Genomic DNA, 18,688 nt, shown 5'->3' with positions numbered 1-18,688 from the left:
CTCGGGGAATTCAACGAATGCCAAACTTGATCCTGAAGACCTACAGTGTTATCGAATCATTTCTTCCAAAAGCGAGGATGCCTTTTTCAATCTCGAGCCGTGGTTTGATTTCCCAAATGCTTCTGGCTATCGGCAATTTTCATATGGATCAACAAAGTACGAGCCGATTTTTGGTCACGCATCAGATGGCAAGCCCTGCTGGATATTCCGCAATAATTCCTTGGACCTTTTGACTTCGAACCGTCCGAACGATGATGGAGATGATGATAGACCTCTTCTATTTTCGGCCAGTTTGCAGAACGCAACAGTAATTTGTGCTCAGGAGATATATACTGCATTCTTCCGGGCATTATTGCAAACTGTGCTGGACATTGGCGGTCTGACACAGCTCACTCCGGATGTGCTTTTGCTAGACAACACAAAGATTGAAACACTTTGCGACATTTTTCCAGTTACTGGACTCGGTGACCGCCAGGACGCACTAAGCTGTATCATACCCGCACTTTTTTCTCGCCAATTGCTACCATCAGGGCAGGTGTTGAGCACTACACTGGATGGTGGAGAGCGGTTCCTGAAAGAGAATAAATTTCGCGAGGCAAAAAAATTTCTGCGTTGGTCTTATCTTCAAGTTTTGAGTCTTGCTGAGGGATCCAAGACCCAAACTTTGACAGACCCGAGGAGCTCGACAGAAGCCAAATCTTCAACAAAATCTGGATCCTCGATGACTTCCGAGGGATCTTCAGAGAGAGGAAGCACTTCCACAAAACCAGAGACTGATCAAGACCCAAGCGACGTCGGTGAATGCGCGATTGACTTGCAGCTTCATCGCTCGATCAAGGGACTATGCGAATGCCTTGTACAGCAAGTCTCTAACCGGGACGCTGCTACTTACTTTGAGCATGAATGGCCTTATCACGTCTTCTTTGATATTCATGAACTCCTCCAAGATAACATCAACCTACCTCAGAACTGGGAAACAATAGCAGAGTGTGCAAGGACTTGCATACGAATTTTCGAAGATCACAACCATGTCGCCCCTCCTGAGGCATTCGAATCTAAGAAGATCATCAAGCGTATTTTGTCCCGAGATGAGCGTCGGATAGACGCCTCCGAGACCTTCACCCGTGATTTTGGATACCTTGAACGCATTCCAGGCGATCGAATTCGTTAAGTGTGTCAGAGAAAGTCCGGTTGGTTTCTGACACCCCATTTTGAAATTTTGACATCCTCCTCTGACTACGCACCACACAGAAACCCATCATTCGGCTTGCGACGATCAATTTTGCAGTAACCTTCGGTTCAGTGGCCTTGATCTCTACCGGTTATGAGTCGCTTGTGCCTACACCCATACCCGTGCCTCTTGAGCCGATAATGTCTATGGAAGTTGCGCGCCAGAGTAAATACCTGTTGACTGAACATTCAAGGAGTCGTCAGCTGCTGGCGCTAGAGGACGCTGTGGTCGCGTGTAGGGGGTAGTATTTGCACGCTGACGTATGGGTTTGGGCATGGACGAAAGCAGAAAGTGAGTGCCAAGTTGGGAAGTTCAGAGTTAGCCACGGTCAATCAGACTTCCTCCAGAGGGTCGTCAAAAATTCAAATCGGGGTGTCAGAAATCTGCCAGCGCAAAGAAAGAACACAAAAAGCTAGCCTGAATTGATGAACAACTGCGTCTTCGTTTCTGTAGGATCAATTGGGCATTTAACTTTTTCAGTGGGTGTTATGTGAAGTTCCGCAGTCTCTCCCTCCGTGTTTGGACTTTCGTCACTCATTGAAAGATGTGATGCTAAAATGATGCTTCGAAATACTACAACATCATTCCAAGGATCAGCGTAATGAGTAAATGACGATTAATAATATTGCAATCTCAGAATCCGCGGCGCAGACAGCATCAAAGCAGCACAGTGGGTGAGGAAAGGATTTCAACTTAGGCCCAGCTTCAAGTCGTCGCACCTTCACAGACGCGAGCGCTTAAATACTCCCTGTGACTACCTATTAAGAGGAAATTTTTCTCTATGTTGAATGCATTAAGCGCTTAATAACTCCACATCTCTACGTGTTTTAACTTGGCAACAGAGATTCCCGGATTAGCAGTTTCTTTCATCACCCACTGTGGCAGTTAAAGTGAGTGGTCTTGGAAGCGCGAGGACGACCAGGCGAAGGAAGACAGAAGCCCGCAGTAGTATTGGGGCATCTTTGTGCATCCAAATACATCGAGGCGGCAATGGAACTTGGTCTACAGCATTGCTTGGAGCAGCAAGGAAAAGCACGCGGTACTTTTATACAGTCAACACCGCAAACGAGCCCGAGACTGACCAGACACGGGGACAGCGCAGGCCTCTGCTCAGGTGATTCCTTTGGTCGATATGACTGTCACAGATTGGGTACTAAATCTTCCGCTCGCGCACATGCGAAAAATCGAGAGATATAAAAACCTCTCGACTCTCGCAGGCAGTGTCGTTTCAACGCACTCCCCGCGCCTTCAGTGAGCGGTACAGGTATCGAGAATGTGCTATACTCTTGGCCGTCTTTGGACAAGCATCGCAACCAAGCCCTCGACTGGGCTTTGCTTGCATGTTTCAGAGCAATCAGTCGTTCATTATCAGCGTCGGCTTGGCTATAATCAATATCAGCACCATCGACCAATCATGACGTCGAACAACGCAACAACATATTGGCTGTGGACATCTTCTTCCGACTTTTCATGACAGAAAGGACACAGATTCCAGTTGTGGAAAGCAGTAGTGAGAGCGTCGGAGTCGTTGCCATGCGCAGAGGGAGTTAGGCCCTTCGGAGCTTGCAGAGAAGCAATGTCGCTCGAGAACTGTGGCTGGGAGGCCTTTTATACTACGGTAAGAAGGGAGTGAGTACGTCACGGGGAATAATTGATCACACGGCAATGACCGAGGAGAAAGAGCAATTCCGCGCACCAACGTCGAATTTGATTGAGTGTAATGTCATCTCCCGACCGAATTAGCACGTGCAACGACACACCCCTGACACGACTGATCGCTGTGTCCTCAACCGTGCCACGACTGTCGACCCGATCATCTGCTGACGGAATCGGCAACACCCCTCGTTCTGAAAAAGAGACCCATATCCAACCCAAGGTATCTGTTCTGCCCAGCTTGCAAAGGAGAAAAGGAGAAAACGGAATATGTTGAAACAGGTATCAGCGAGTGAGCAAGAAGCATAAAAGGAGTAAAAGAACAAATTCAGAGATGACAAAACATGAGAAGACTGGTCAACTTTGTCTTCGGCCGACCCTTGTCGCTGTACAACAAAACGAAAGACTCTTCACGGCTCAACAGCATTTTTAATTTCTAATGCCTCTGCCCCGTGACTTCAGGTCCAAAGTCAAACCCCTGAGGACTGGCCATCGGGCCCGAGTACGCGCCAGGAATGGGCACCGCGTCGTACTGATGTTCGCCAGGGGCTGCAGGCACGTGTTCTTGCACAAAGTGCTGTTGAGCAGGCTGCTGTTGCGGGCTCGGAGCTCGGGCCGCGTTGTCAGAAGTCTCGGGTTGTTCGATTGGGGAGATAGGAGCGCCGTCGAAGCCATTTTGCTGCATCTTCGGGGTGGCGCCTTGAACACGGATCGGTGGCGCTTGCAATTGGAAGGGCTTAGGCTCGGCGAAGCCACGAGGGTACTGGACCGTCTGGCCTGGTGCCTCGCCATTCTCGGCTGCGGAGGCCGCGTCGTAGGTGCTGATCGCGCCAGGCGACTTGGGAGGGCCCCTGTAGCGCGGGTGTCCTGGCGGGGGCTTCCATCCATCACCAGGGGTAAGCGGGGGTGGTCCGAAGCCGGGGGTGTTGGGAGCAGATTGCGAGCGGAGGTGTGCGAGATACAGGTCGGAGCGCGCGCGGTCGCGGTGGGCCATGCTCTTGCGGAGCTTGCGCTTCGACCAGAAGCGGTAGAAGACAATTCCGTAGATGATAATTGAGAGGACTTCGACGACGACCTCGATAATGCAGCAGACAAGGGACCAGTCCTAGACAAGGTCAGTTGATTTTCTTAAGGAGTAGGGATCATTGACATACCTGAAGACGGCAAACCAGATCATATTGCACATCATTCTCGTAGAGGTCGTGGCGCTTTCCGTCCTTACAGGCCCAGCCCCACACGTCCTTGCCATTTCCAGTCCTCTTGGATTCGTTGAGGATTGCAGCACCCATCGCCCACAAGACGATGCTGAAGACAAAGAAGCCGACAGCAAAAAAGCTGTAGTACGTTGACAACTTCTCAGCTTTCTTGTGCCCTCCTTTGCGGCAGTATGCAATCAGGATGACAATGGCCATGAAGAGGGAAATGCAGGCAATGACGAGAAGCACAATCTGCGGCCAGGGGTTGGTGTTTGACGACCATGCGGTCAAGCCGCCACGTGATGGAAGATTCTTGGTGGCGTTGAAGATTGTAAAGGTAGCCGCAAGCATGGAAAGGACAATCAAACTGCAGCTAAAGTTGATGCCTCGCAGGAAAAACTTTGCGACGCGCACGCGGAATTTAATTTTCTGGCCGTGTTAGCAGAGGCGATTACGGATAACCAACACAACTCACCAAGTCTCGTGCTTGTTCTTGCTCGGTCTCTCCTTCTAGCTTCTCCAGAATCTGCTCGTGCTTGAAAGTGGGGCTGAGAACTTGGCTCATGTTCCGCGGTGGCGCTCCTGGCGACTTGAGTGCACTCTTCAGGGGGCTCTTAGGGGTTGCCGGCGGCAAATATTTGTTGTCTGTTTCCTCCATCTCGACGCCCGACCACGACTCGTGTCCTGAAGTGCGACTGTTGAGGTATCCAAAGCCCAGGTCGGAAGGCTGAGGCTGGGGAGTGTAGTGATTTGTCGGAGGTTCTGGTGGTTCGATTGGCGAATACACTGCTGTTGCCTCTGCAAAGCGAGCTGCTCTTGGGGTCTTTGAGGTTGCGTGGGAGTCTGTCGAAGGCCGTCGATAGTTGCCTATGTCCACTCTGGCAAAATGGTTGTCGTCGGCTGGCATTTCGTCGTCAGGATTTGAGATGACGTGAGAAATCGATGCGGAGAAAGAAATGGCAATAGGCAAGTAGCTTCGCTAAGTCCAGCTAGACGAAGGCCAAGCCGTAGAACATGGAATGGAACGAAAACAGGTAATGATGGTGCGCGGTGATACTGAGGCCTGCTGGAGAAAGGACAAAGGAGATTTTGGAGAGGGGAGGAGATGCGGGCTTATGTTTGGGAAGTAGACGGGCGCTTGCAAGCGGGAGCACGGATTGGCGGGCACGCTGCAGCGGCACTTGCAGAGAGTACAGGATGCGTAGCGGAGAGGGGCACAAATGGGAATGTATCCGGGAACTGACCAGGCTAAAGAATTGCTGATAGGTGGTTCAGTGTTGGAGTGGCTGATGTCCAGAAATAGACGCGCGGGAGGTTTCGTGGGCAGTCGGCATGAGCAGGTGGCCGTCAACGAGGCTTTGGCTGTCCAATTGGAGATTTCTGGGGCGAAGCTGACGGTGTTGTGCTGCCGTCAGCGCGGAGAAGCTGGAGCTGTGGAGGAACACAGAATAGAGCTGCGCGACGGCCGCATATGAGGCCGGAGGGAAGAGGCAGACGCGATGAAAAAAAAGGTTGAAGGCAGCGGCCAACGTGTCTCGCAGAAAGTTTGGGCGCGGTGGAAGCGCCGTGGATACATGATGGAGATGCATGGATGGAGAATGATGTCCAATTGAAGAGCTCGGCTTCGCGCTGGTCGAGGTCGAGGGTGACGAGCAGGGGGATGAAGTGGAAGCGGACGTTGTGATTGGCTTTGTAGGTTTTGGAGTTGCGTCGCTTAGCGCCGCCTGCAGACGTTCCCGCCGCCCCACTGGCTCCCATCTTCTCCAACACACCACCTCCCACATGGTCATCTCATCCGCAAGTGGCGAGACGCACATTTGCTTGGCCTCGCTGACTCTTTCGCTGAGCTGTCGGCTGCAACCATCCAAGTGTTCCTGCAGCCCCGGACCAATGCGCCTCGAGCTGACTCTGCATTTCTGGGTCTGGCTACTATATACAATCGATCATGTACCCTCGATTCCTTCAAAGCTGTCAAACCTGCGTCATCTCAAAGCCCAACGGCATGCTGCGTCAACTCAAAGCCACGGCTATCAGCAGAGTCAGCGCGGCATTTTCCATCTCGAAGTTTTTTTGTCATTGTTGGTTGCACAGCTTTCGGCCTTTGTCATTCACGTGTAGATTCCACATCTAGTTATCACCTTCGACGAACGATCTTTAGGAATCCGAGATCAATGGGGTAAAAGAAGAAAACAGTCAGCTCTCTTGCCCTGGTGGTTTGTTTGTTCAATGAGCCAGGGCAAACATGAGCAAAAGATTTGGCAAAACATTGTGGTTTCTCCCCTCCCAGAATCGAACTAGGGACCTTTCGATGGCATTGAATTCCATTACAGTCGAACGTGATAAACCAACTACACCAAGAGGAGTAAGAACAGTTGACTGTTCTCTTGGTTGCAGAAACGGGAAAATTGTGTGCATTATATTTTGCAGTAGATGGGGAAGGTACGACAGGATCGCACCTTCTGATTTTGACTTGATTAGATAAGTGACCCTGATTTGCTGTTTGGGGCCCATGCTAAGCCTAATTCAGTAACCACAAGTAAAGTGTTATACGAATAGTGATTTTTCAGGGGAACTATCACCTTGTTCATTGCCAATTTCTTGGAGCAGGTCGAGAGGAAGGAGCATCATCTGATTCTGCGTGCGCAACCGTCAAGGAGCGCCAGAGACCTCAGTGATGGCCACGGGTCGCACTGGTGTCGCGTAACAGGGACTCCGAAAAGGGCTGGTGTGTGCGCCTTAGACGAACACCAAAGTTTTTGCCCAACCAAGACAGCGAATTGTCCTTACTCCTCTTTGTGAAGTTGGTTTATCACGTTCGACTGTAATGGAATTCAATGCCATCGAAAGGTCCCTAGTTCGATTCTGGGAGGAGCGCGCACCGATAGCGTATCTGAACTGTCTTTCCAAGAAAAAGAAGGCTGCGACAATATATGGGAAGAGTTTGCGTGTGTAACACACAAAAGCTCTGAGACATCTGATGCGCGAAGAGAAAGAATCGAGTCGCATAGTAGGTATCCGGCTCCAACCGCAACAGCGGTCGCATTTGAAACAAAGGGTCTGAAGACCGTTGAACCCTGTCGAGCCATCACGAATCGCCAAGCCCAACGCAAGAAGCGAAGAAAGGTTTCAAGAGTTCTTCATGATGGAGCAACGTCTAACATGACTTTTGACGTGGCTGGGGTAGGTAACGAAGCCACATCCACCAAGCCGTCGGTCGTAAATACAGCCAGCTGTCGAAAGATAAACATGAATGGTCGCCAACGAGTCAAAAAGGAATCCTCCACCACCAACACCAAAAATGTATCGTCGCAAAGAAGACAAATGTTCGTCACCAATTCCCGAGACCACCCCATGTCGTCGTAAAAACCGCTCGGTAGCGCTTACTCGTAGTTCTGAGGGGCTTCCTTCTGGGCGCCAGAGACGGGAACGCCAGGGACCACAACCTTCTTCCCGCTCTTGCTCGTTACCCGGACATCGACATTCTGAGCACCAACTTGACCGTTGAAGACGAAGTGGTTAGAGTCCTCACGCTGGCCCATCTTGTAGGTCTTTCCACCGTCGGCGCTGATTTCGAGGCTCTGCGTGGCTTCCTTGCCGTTCTGAACTTGCATCGAAACGTAGTACTCGTTCGTGCCCTCCTTGTCCTTGATCTTGATGGGGCCTTGAACCGGGCAAGTGACGAAGCTCCAAGTGACCGTGAACCGGCCGACGGAGGGGTCGTTGAGCTGCTTGAAGGCATCGGGGAACAAGTCCACGCCGTCGCCGCACTCTGGGCATTTGTCGACAAACATGACGGTGACTGACTTGCCGCCTGGACCCTTGATCTCGCCGCAAGCACCGCAGTTGCCCGAGTTTTCCCAATTGTTTCCTCCGATGGCCGCTCCGTATACACCAGGGGGCAGGGAGTAGCCTTGCATCATACAATTGCCGCCTTGCAAGTTACCACCATAGAAAGTAGCCGGGCCGGTAAACGTCTTGCCACCAACAGGAGAGGTGACTGGCGGGGGAGGTGTCGTTCCAGTCGGAGGCTTCTGCTGGCCACCACCACCTCCCTGACCACCCCCTCCACCACCACCGCCGCCGCCGCCGCCGCCGCCGCCGCCGCCTCCTTGATTTCCGCCGCCTTGCTTCGGAGGGGGGTTCTCTTGCTTGGGAGGAGGTGGAGGAGGGTTCTCAGTGCCGCCGCGCACGCCACCTTCACCACCACCACCTCCGCCACCGCCCTGGTTGTTTCCAGGCGGTGGGGGCTTCTGGTTGCTCTCTTTTCGAGCTCGCTCTTCGTCAGCCTTTGCTCGCTCGGCGTCTTTCTGCTCACGCTCCTTCTCCTTCTTCATACGTTTCTCGTCCTCTTCCTGCTGTTTCTTCCTTTGCTTTTCCTCGGGCTTCTCTTCTCCACCTCCTCCTCCCTCTTCAGGTTGCTGGTTTCCATTGTAATCAGGGGGTGGTTGACAAGCGAGAGCTTGCTCATCGCCAGGGATTGCCTCGGGAAGGGGGTCCGGCACGGGACTCGCCTTCACCATGAGGAAGAGGCAGCACAAGAACAATGTAAGGATCGTGGAGGAATGCATTGTGAAAGAATGACAAGACCGAAAATCAGCCAATCAACAAATGAAGGAGAGACTTGTGCCTGAGGACGGTGGGTGAGGAGGAGATGAAGAGTAGTAGAGAATGCTTTATAGACCAGAATGCCCCATAAAACCTTACCTGAGCAAAAGAGCCTTAGAACAGGGACAACCGATGTCTCCCTACAGGTGGACGGATTCTGTTCGCCCGGCTGCTGGACCTCTCAACTCTCAAGTTCGTGCATTACTCGACCTTGTTTCAGCAGCAGCCATGGCAGCATGCTTGACAGTCAGGTACAATGTGACGCAATGCTCAGGAAGGCATAGCCACGAATGGGACGAATCTCGGGTAAAGCGTGATCTTAAGGCTCCTTGTTTCCTTAATCAAACATGGAACGTGGGCTGAACACCGATCTTTTGTAGTCGCTCCGTAGTGCTTCCTGTTAGTAAGGACATTGACTTCCATCGCGCGACTATCGGTGCGATCTTTTGAGAATCACTCCATCGCTTGACTTCGTATAATCGAGAGAACCCGTTGTTTTGCGCTCAAGTTATTATAAAGAATGATTTTCGACTAGTGGTGGTCGAGATGTTCCTGACGGGAAGTACAAGGTACATGCATGGCGGACCGCCACACCCCCGCAACCTTCTAAAATGAGTCGACTTCCTATCTTGGCAAGAACGACCGGCTTTAATACCGCCTTGTATACAGACGGGTATTCACGACAGGGGATCGCAAACCTGGGAATGGATTGCATCGCGAGCAACGCAACAAAAGCGAAGAACAGATGAGTTGTTGGAGGAATCTTGGTTAATGGTCTGTGGCTGGTGTGCGGACCCACGAGGTCTCCGTTCTTTCCGTGGTCGCTGATGGAGGTGTAATTGAGTTTGGTTCCTGCTTGGCACAGAGGAGATCTCTGCGGCTTTCTGAGGAGTGATATCGGTGGCTTGATGCAGCGCTCCGTCTCCAAACGCAGAAGAAGTCAAATCCACCGACTGCTATCGCGCGTAGGTTTTTGCCCTTCCGCGTCTCTTCGTCCAGTGATAAGCGGTCTTGATGGCTGAGAAATGCTGTTCCGTTTGATCGCCGTTGTTTGCGACCGGTTGCCAATTCCTTCACGGAAGAGAATCCAGAGTCCGAAACACCGCAGCCCTCAAGCCAACGGGAAGCCGGCAGTATCAGTCGATGAAGAAAGTCAGGTGTCCAGCGATTTCCATGATCCGCACCTATAGCCGATGGTCGACCGTTGATCAAAACATTTTTTGATTGGTCCGCCATGTGTTTAACAATCTTTCCCGCTATGAGTGCGAAGCCTGGGTAAACCATTAGTCGTGACTGCCCCATTTCTTGGATCTTGAGAACATTCTTGCAACTGAGTGGAGACCGCCAGCGAGCCTAAAAGCAGTCAGCAGAGTAATCGCCCGGAAGTCAAGGCTCCCATTGAGATGCTTGTCACAGTCAAGTTTCTTTGGTAGATTTAGACTTAACAGAGACAAGAAACTTCTCGACGATGCCGTCCAAAGAGCCGGAGAAGTCTATGACAAAGAATGGTCGATGAGCACAACAGCAACGTCCTGCTTGCAATGCAACAGAGGCCGTTGGGATTTGGACAGCTGGGAAGATAACAACTCTGCTGAGCATGTAGCCGAGCGGTCAGCCTGACTGTCAGCCTTACAACAACCACGCACGTCACGACGGCTACGGGACAGGGCAGCGCAGAGGGGTCTCGAACCGCACACCAGAAGCTTCTGGGGAGCCCTGCAAACCAAACCCTTTCGAGTATCAGTCCCGTCAATTAGTCCAGCTTTTTGAATTTCAAATCTGCTCACTGACCTCACCTTATCGATCAAGACCCATCTCAAATTCCATTGATTAATCTGGATCCGAGATCGGCCTCCAGTGAAGTGAAAGACTCCGTTTTTCGTTGTTGACGACTGCAAGCTGCGGAAACTTGACATCTGTAGTCGCATACAAGAAGGGGAAACCCGCTTTGACAACCTCGGATGCGCAATCGCACTACGCAAGGATGTTGGCTGGCTAAGGTCAATGAGGCAAGAAATGGGCGAAATATTGATGCGCGCTTTCCCCAGCTTGCCAATTTTGTGCTGGAGGCTGGAGAAAAGGTCAACATGATGCAGATTCTGGAGACTTACCTCGACAAGATTTGGAGAGAAACTGCGCTTCGATAGTCGTCGAGGCATTCCTCGTGGTTGGCGCATGGCGAGCTCCGTTAAGTCATAGTCTCACAGCAGAAAGGAAATGCCTTTCCAAAGGCGTACACATAGCATCAAATTTTCATTGTCAGTCCTGGTCAATCCGTAGCTATCCACTCCGTCCTGTCGGTTTTGTTCCAAGGCTCTTCCGTGTCTTGTGGTCGTACACAGTCTATTTTACAAATCCAGGGAGGAATCCAGACTCAGATGCTAGCAAACCTCGATAGGGTTGGCGGACGCAGCCACCCGCGAGAAATCAAAATGCTCTCGATGTGTCCAACTAAGACTTCACGCCAATGTCGTGAGTCGAGTAGTGGTCCAAGACAATCCGGTAGAGGGAGCTTGGCGAGTGTCCTCCCAGATTGGTAACGTACATCTCCACGAGAGAGGCAGGGACGAAGTCGTAGAGGGGGTTGACAACGTCTGTAGTCTCAACAAATTCGCCATTTTGGTAAGGCACGACAGCGCCTGAATCGCCAAACTCGATCAATTCGTGAGCGTTGAAGTGGTAAAGCGGGGAAAGTTTGTAGACACCGCTGACGACCATGACGGGCGTCTTGTGCATCTGAGCAGCTTGCGCGATGGATCGTGCGCCGACAGCAGCAACTAGAGCGCCGTTGGCCAATACGGCATGGGTGGCGAGGATGACTTTGTTGACGCGAGACATGATGGCGAAGACGGCTGACTCGGGAATCAAGATGACAGTGATGCCGGCAGCAGTCAGAGGCTTGAAGCCGTCATCTTCATCATCGTCATCACTGTCCCTACTGTGGTTGGTCTTGCCGCCGGTCAGAATTCTTGCGTGGGTATTGTCGCTGTCGTTGGGAAATGCTTCGGCATGGATGACGGTGAACTTGCGCTTCTTCGCTGCGGCCAGTAGAAATCGCTGCACTGTGGTGCTCGAGGTGTGAGTGAGGATGATTTCATCGCTGTGGATGTGTTGGAGTGCGTATTCGGCGATTTGCTCGTCAACTTGGTCCAACTCGTCCAGAAGCTCATTGATGCCCTCCAAAACCTCAGCTTTGAGATCCTCTTTCTTGACCGAGTTGTCCAGGTTCGCCAGGTTGGAAGGAGTGAGTGGTCCTATACCAGGTGATCTGGCACCGGCTGGCGTCGTGCTTTGCGAAGGGGTTTTGGGTGTCTCTGCCTGAGAAAAGAGTCCAAAGAGGCTACCGCCGTGGAAGGTGTGAGAGCTGGTCAAGGCTGGGCGGTGGGAGAGGTCTGTAGAGTCGCTGGCGGCATCGTTGTGTACACTCAAGTCGCCCGAGAAGGTAGCGCTGGGCTTGAGGAATGTCGAAATGGTAGAGCTCAGGCCTGGTCTTTGAGGTGTATTTGCGCCTGCTTCGCTCGCGACACCATCACCCTCTTCTGCAATCTCTCGCACAACGCCCAAGACTCGGCGCACCATGTTGCCCACAACAATCTCCCGCGGTTGTGCTTCCTCCAGCCGGGTTCCAACATCTTTGATCCGCCGCATCAGCTGCGCGACATCCCGAATTTTAAAATCCTGAACGACCCGGCGCAAAAGTTGTGTCGTCGCGATGGCGCATGGTCTCGAGTTGCGAATCTGACGGCGTTTGAGAAGTCTTTGGATGTGGGTTAGTGGGCATGCGCAGGTGAGCTTTCGGTTGAGTGGACTCACGATATGAGTTGCTCGATGGATGACTCTACAGGGTTCTGCTTGAGTGATTTCAAGAACATGGGCAAGCCCGGATTATTGGGGCCGGTAGCAGGAGCCATAGTGGGCAGTGGATAGACTCGGCGGCCGGCAGGGGTGGTGCGTTTCGGGGTGTGGGTGGTGCCGCGCGGTGGAGTGGAAACGAGGTGGTCGGTGGTGGACAATGACGGTGGTGGGAGAGATATTCTTTGGTGGCAGGCCTAGTCCGCGGTGCTGCAGACAGGGACCTTGACAATTGTGTTGCGTCGCACGACCAGACAATTGCGCTGCAGCCAAAAGGTCGCGTCAACTTCGACTGCTTTTGTCAGGCAAAAACACAACTGACTTCGTCGACACAATCTTTGCTCTCGACTGTTGCTGTCCCGCGTCTCGCGGTTGGTGGTTGGGATCAGAAGAGCCCGGGCGCGGCGCTCGTCATACGCAGCGATCGTAGCTCTCCCAAATCCTCCCCATCACTTACCCCAAACCATCACCGCTGTCACGTTTACCGCCAACACTTTCCGCCACGAGGCGGAATTCGCCCTTTACATCTCAACGCTGCCGCTCTCTCCTACGCTTGCCCAATTCCGCCGCTTTCATCGTTGAACTGTGGTCAACTGCTCAACTTGCGCGGAGCCAACGGCTCTCCCACCGAGCAGCGCACAGGCAGCTTCCGACCACCTCAGAGTGCGGGCGCCCCAAGCAACCTTCCTCTGGCACGACAAACACTCGTTCATGGCTTGCCGCGGACTATGAACTCCCTCAACATCCTCTCGGGAATTGGCGCTACACCTCCACCAAGTCCATCGCGCTCTCGTGCTGGTTCAGAAAGCGACATCTCAAGGACCGCCACCTCGACCCTCCCTCGTAGTCGAGCATACACGGACGATGTTTACTCAAAGGACACAAGTTTTCAGAGTGAAAAGGGTGGAGGGACAGCCGCGGAAGACCAGTGGAGCTCCAACTCGACCGATGAGAAGACTCCACTGTTAGACCAGCAAGAGGTCGAGACATTTGGCGACTCCAAGAAATGGAGTGGATGGCTAATGCCCAAGCGGATAGCCACCGCTGTGGTTGGCGGGCTCAAAGCAGTCTTGACAGTAGCCGCTGCACCTGCGATATACCTGGTCTCTTGCTTTTACGACGACGCCGGATACTTTAGCACCCTCATGCCGCTTTACAGAATTGGTCGCAAATTTCCCCGAAAGAAGAGACGACGGATAAGCAATGGCGAAACCAGGGCTGAGGGCGATGCAATGGCCGAGACTGGCGAGGAGTATCCGCGGCGGAGAAGTGGTTCCGGCAAAGGCCTACCACGCAAATCACCCAAGAGATCACCGTCGGTATCTTCAACAACAAGCTCGGTTGCAATAACATCAGAATCAGAAAGCGAGAGACCACCAACTCGCGATGATGACGGCCCTGCAAAACATACAAGATCAAGGTCTTCGCTTTCTGGCGACGAGATTGCGCCGGCAAGGCGTTCCATTCGTATAAAGCTTCACAATGAGGAGACCTTGCGCAACCGCAAACAGAGGAAGAGTCGGACGGCGAGTATCACCAAGCAAGCCGACAATGCTTCCTCCTCTCCAGATGCCGCAGCTGCTTTGAAATCACCCACCAGCCCGGGCCCATCTTCGAAACTCAAGTTCCCTCGCGCTCCAGGACCTCCGCGACCTCTTGTTCCGCGTCGGCAGCCCTCATACGCAACCAGTGCGCCTTCTCAGTTTGGCCCGCACCAAAAGACCCTGATCTTGGATCTCGACGAGACTCTGATTCACAGCATGGCCAAAGGCGGCCGCTACACCACCGGTCACATGGTCGAGGTGAAGTTGAACCAGCCCGTTGGAGCTGCTGGGCAGGTTGTTGGACCTCAAGTCCCCATTTTGTACTATGTGCACAAGCGGCCCTACTGTGACGACTTTTTGCGAAAAGTTTCCAAGTGGTACAACCTTGTCATTTTTACTGCTTCTGTTCAAGAGTACGCGGACCCCGTCATTGACTGGCTTGAGTTGGAGCGAAAGTACTTTGCTGGCCGCTTTTACCGGCAACACTGCACATTCAGGAACGGCGCGTACATCAAAGACCTTGCTCAAGTGGAGCCAGATCTGAGTAAGGTGATGATTGTGGATAACAGTCCGATGAGCTACATCTTCCACGAAGGTGAGTCGACTCGTCTGCTCGTTCACCGCCATCTGCTAATCATTGCACAGACAACGCTATTCCGATTGAAGGCTGGATCAGTGATCCAACCGATAACGATTTGCTGCACTTGGTACCGCTGCTCGAGGGCTTGCAGCACGTCACCGACCTGCGTGCTTTGCTTGCACTGAGACTCGGCGAACCTACAGGGTCGGCTTGATCTCCCCAAGCCAAGTTGCAGCCGAAGCTCAACAATGAGAAAACTACGAAGGAATGATAGCATGCGTGGAACGTTGAGCAATGACTGGTTGAAGGCATCACGGTAGGAGTTTACAATCTTCTTCACTCCCTGCTTCCTTGCCTTTTAATTGCTTTTCCTCTCCCCTTTTTGGTTCTCCTCCCCGCCTGCCTGCGCAGTGCGGGGCTACTTCTTCTGTCTGCATAGATTGTGTTTTAATATGTGGAGCATGGAGTCTCTTCTCCTTTTTGGGTGTTGTTCACTGCTGTTCCCCCAATTTTCAACACTCTGGTTCGTCGCAATACTTAGACGCATCGAATGGGCTGGACATGCGCTGGGCGAGGTATGACCGGGTAGGCGAGTTGACATTTGGACGACAAGCAAGCAAGCCTCGTGGAAATGCATCATGCGTGTGTCTATCAGCGCCCCTTTGTCGTTTTGTGCATCTCCTCTTCCCATGCAAATTATTCAATGAGAAAAAGATGGCTTCGCTACTAGCACCAGAAGCTGTGGAAAACATCTCCCAACCCAAACTTCCTAGGACGATTCAGGCTCTTGAAATGTGCCTTTTGAAATCCCATCCCCAACACGTCCTCGCAACTCCACTTCCCGATTCGCCTCGTCCGTTCGCTCCGCACCAGGAAGGAGCAATCAAACGCGATGCCGCCAAGACCACCGCCCGCCCGCTCGCGCATGTGAAGAAAACACGCTGTCCAGCGTGCCCGCATCGCTACGCGCGTTATCCAGCCTGCCGACCGGCTTTCGGGCTACGGCCTTGCCTACCTGCTACGCACGCGTCCACTAGCACACGTGGAGCGGGGCGGGCGAGACTGGGCGACGGCAGTCGATTCCGAGCCAATTGCTGCACCGGCCTTGGCTCCTGCCCTTTTCGTCCAACGTGGGCGCCTTCTCGTGCCATCCATTGGAAGCACAGTCGAGTGTCGACAGGCAGGGAATGGAAGCAGACCCGGCAGCATGACCCGAGACGGCTGTTCGTTGGCCTTGTTTGCGCAACGAAAGGCTGGAGGTGAGTACATATATACATCTAGGTAAGCAAACACCGCGGCGCAATTGGATGCCTTGCTGCTGGTGAGGATGACGGTGCATGGTGCACGGGGGCCGGGCCGGGGCTGGGGTGGTGGTTCGATTGGTGCGGCTGCGCTGCAAATCGCTGGGAGGGGTAAGGCGGCGTTGGAGTATAACTTTGGACGTGGTGCGTGCGATGGATGATGTTGGATGATGTTGATGAGGGAGGGCGGGGTTGTGATTGGTTGGTTTGTAGGGTTGAGGCTACTGGTGCGTTAGTTGGGATTTGGGCGGAGAGGTCTTCTGGTCAGGTCTTGCAGCTGTGAAGGAGCAGGGACACACGATGGCGGGATTCAGGATTGTGAGGAGCATTTGCGCGAGGATTGAAACCAGACCTCCCGGGAGCGTGATAGGGGTTGAAATAAACATTTTGAATTTGAACATCCAATTATTTAGTATGTGCCACAACGTCCTTCAAGCCACGATCAACTGCAAAACACTTTTGAAGTAAACTCCTTTTTCAAATGCCCATCTCAATTCAATTGACGCCGTCCATGCGCAGCGACTCAGATAAAGTCAAATGTATCGCCGCTCTTCTCTCTCAACATGCTACCCACGCGCTTCGTGCCCACAATGCGCTCCAGACGCAGTCCATCCCACTTTGAGAAGACACATCGCACTGTGGCCTCGCTGGGATCCAGCTTGCCATGGGCAATGCTCTCTCCCAAAAAGTTGCCGACAATCTCCTTGTAGAACAACGGGTTCTCTGGGAGCGCGTACATGATGACTCTCTTGGCGCCCTTGATCAAGTTGCGACGGAAGTGGTGCGCGCGACCAGTGTACAACAGCACCGAATGGCGGCCGCTGAGGAAGTACGAGCGCGCGCGGCTCACCTCAGCCTGCTCCGCGTATTCAGACACGGCACCGAACGACACGTTTTGCGTGGCGCTGGACGTGGCAAAGTAATTGCGGACGCGGACGAAGTCGAGGTACGACGGGATGAAGACGAGGATGCCTTTGCCACCTTCTTCGGGCTTGGGCAGCCGGGTCAGGGCTGGTACGATGGCGCTGGTGAAGTACTTGAAGCGCGCGTCCGGGTCGTTGGCTGGCGATGGCGAGTCGTAGCGGTTGAATGTCTGCTTGATCGACAGGCCAATATCGAGCATGGCGCCTTCATACGTGGGCTGGATCTTGACCTTGCCGGCAATGTTGCGCATGTGCTTGTTGAAAAGCGAGTTAAGCTCGGGTGTGAGGTAGGCAGAGAGCACAACTGTTTGCCGGAAATGCGATGCCTTGTTGTCGAGATACCAGGTCCGCACACGGCTGAAGTCGCAGCCGTGGGCGTCCTTTGGTTGGAGGTTCAGATGAGAGAAGATGTATTCTACGTGCTCCCAGTTTTGCATGAGCATGGCATCGGCTTGGTCGACGACGACGAGCTCAATCGAGCTGAGGAAGTCGTAGTCTGTTTTCTTTTTACTGTCCACTGGTCAGCATCAAATCGTGATCTATAACCTTTGTCCACGACTTACTCTCCACCCTTTTCGATTGCCCGGCGCAAACCCAGAGGACTTGCAAAAATGATGTCAGAGTTGTAGAACTGGGAAAAGTACTTGACAGTCTTGCGAGTGAATTTGAGACCCATGCGATAGTCATTGTCGTCATTGCCTTCAAACAGCTCCCGAAAGTCTTCGGGTTTCTCTTCTCCGAAACGCTCCTCGACTTGATCGAACGTGTCGTGAAAGCGCTTCTTGTTTTCCTGCTGCTCCGGCTCGCACAGCTTCATCAGCGTGTCCACTGCCCTAACGCATGCTTGTCTGGTCTCGAGTAGCATCAAAACCTTGGGCCTCGTGAAGCCCTGGTCTCGAAGTTCTACGTCGTCGTTGTCTTGCTCCCTGGCTAGACGGGCGTTGTTCTTCAACACCCTGTCTCGCGTCTTGAAGATGTGGTTCAAAGCATGCAGACAGGCAAGTTCGCGGAGAGACTCAGCATTTTTTACTGTCCGGCCTCCGAAGAGAATATCCTGGTAGCTGGAGAGAGGGTTTACGATAGCTTTTTGGGCGTCGTTGAATTCAGGCATCATCTCCTTCGCCTTCGGACTCAGTTTCTTCTTGATCTTCAATTGGTCCGGAGAGGAGGATATCTTTTTCGAGGTCTCTGATGCGCCCACTGACATGGTAGTGCATCTCCCAATGCCAGGAATCTCGGCTTTTTTGGTCTCCCATTGGGTGTCTTCGATAGCTTTGAGTCTCCTGGGCAACTCCTTCTCATCTGGCCGAGAAAAGTGCGATTCAAATGGATCAGAGAGGTCCTCATCATCATCGTCGTCTGCTTCATCGTCCGAATCTGGATTTTCCTGGTCCTCGGCTTCTTCATCATCCTCAGCTTCTGCAGACGGAGCATCGGCAGCTGATTCGGAGGTAGTTGGGTGATCAAGTTTTCTCCTCTTTTTTCTTGGTTCTTCCTGGTGCTCTGACTGGAGAGATTGGAGCAAGGCAGAATAGGGCTTCGCGGCGGGTGCGGGCTCCTCGTCCGCATCATTTTCTGAAATTTGGTCGTCGTCCTCGGAGCCAGAGTCCATGGGCTCATCTGCAACTTCGGGACTTTCAGACTCGCTCTCGGAATCCTCGATTCTGGATTTTGTAAAGGTATCCCGACCAGGCGCGCGGCCACCCCTTGCGCCGCGTCCTCTGCCTCGTCCTCGTCCTTGACCTCGTCCTCGGAATGGCGCCATGATTTTTTGGTAGAATGTTGTTGAAAGTGAACGAGCGT

At 52.8% G+C, this 18,688-nt stretch overlaps 5 protein-coding genes and 2 non-coding genes across 7 annotated transcripts; 2 read left to right on the top strand and 5 right to left on the bottom strand.

The window, feature by feature from the left end:
• Positions 1 to 3,240: 3,240 nt before the first annotated feature.
• Positions 3,241 to 5,169, bottom strand: BKA78DRAFT_76494 (uncharacterized protein). The gene is made up of 3 exons (XM_066893721.1): positions 4,556 to 5,169; positions 4,039 to 4,509; positions 3,241 to 3,989 (listed from the first exon to the last, which is right to left on the bottom strand). Exons 1-3 carry the CDS (start codon positions 4,985 to 4,987, stop codon positions 3,321 to 3,323), a joined length of 1,572 nt encoding a protein of 523 aa, XP_066747748.1. The 5' UTR covers positions 4,988 to 5,169; the 3' UTR covers positions 3,241 to 3,320.
• A 1,185-nt stretch (positions 5,170 to 6,354) lies between these two features.
• Positions 6,355 to 6,443, bottom strand: BKA78DRAFT_t41. Its single transcript has one exon. It is a non-coding gene; the product is annotated as a tRNA-Tyr (tRNA).
• Positions 6,444 to 6,866: 423 nt separating this feature from the next.
• On the top strand, positions 6,867 to 6,955 carry BKA78DRAFT_t50. Its single transcript has one exon. It is a non-coding gene; the product is annotated as a tRNA-Tyr (tRNA).
• A 505-nt stretch (positions 6,956 to 7,460) lies between these two features.
• BKA78DRAFT_292501 (RlpA-like double-psi beta-barrel-protein domain-containing protein-containing protein) lies at positions 7,461 to 8,648 on the bottom strand (the record flags this gene model as incomplete). Its single annotated transcript, XM_066886065.1, has 1 exon — positions 7,461 to 8,648. The coding sequence occupies one exon, from the start codon at positions 8,646 to 8,648 to the stop codon at positions 7,461 to 7,463; it is 1,188 nt and encodes a 395-aa protein (XP_066747747.1).
• Positions 8,649 to 11,136: 2,488 nt separating this feature from the next.
• BKA78DRAFT_349846 (uncharacterized protein) lies at positions 11,137 to 12,596 on the bottom strand (the record flags this gene model as incomplete). Its single annotated transcript, XM_066890873.1, has 2 exons — positions 11,137 to 12,442; positions 12,499 to 12,596. The coding sequence occupies 2 exons, from the start codon at positions 12,594 to 12,596 to the stop codon at positions 11,137 to 11,139; spliced, it is 1,404 nt and encodes a 467-aa protein (XP_066747746.1).
• Positions 12,597 to 13,265: 669 nt separating this feature from the next.
• Positions 13,266 to 14,875, top strand: BKA78DRAFT_329900 (NLI interacting factor-like phosphatase-domain-containing protein; the record flags this gene model as incomplete). The annotated part of the gene is made up of 3 exons (XM_066889712.1): positions 13,266 to 13,852; positions 13,874 to 14,676; positions 14,727 to 14,875. 3 exons carry the CDS (start codon positions 13,266 to 13,268, stop codon positions 14,873 to 14,875), a joined length of 1,539 nt encoding a protein of 512 aa, XP_066747745.1.
• Positions 14,876 to 16,485: 1,610 nt separating this feature from the next.
• On the bottom strand, positions 16,486 to 18,650 carry BKA78DRAFT_246833 (uncharacterized protein; the record flags this gene model as incomplete). The annotated part of the gene is made up of 2 exons (XM_066884250.1): positions 16,486 to 17,395; positions 17,449 to 18,650. 2 exons carry the CDS (start codon positions 18,648 to 18,650, stop codon positions 16,486 to 16,488), a joined length of 2,112 nt encoding a protein of 703 aa, XP_066747744.1.
• Positions 18,651 to 18,688: the final 38 nt, after the last annotated feature.

This window comes from Phyllosticta capitalensis (assembly GCF_038381095.1).
Source record: "Phyllosticta capitalensis strain CBS 128856 chromosome Unknown BKA78scaffold_2, whole genome shotgun sequence".
Classification (NCBI taxonomy): Eukaryota; Fungi; Ascomycota; class Dothideomycetes; order Botryosphaeriales; family Phyllostictaceae; genus Phyllosticta; species Phyllosticta capitalensis.
Note: the sequence above shows the minus strand (reverse complement) of the source record. Positions and strands in the feature narration are given on the sequence as shown.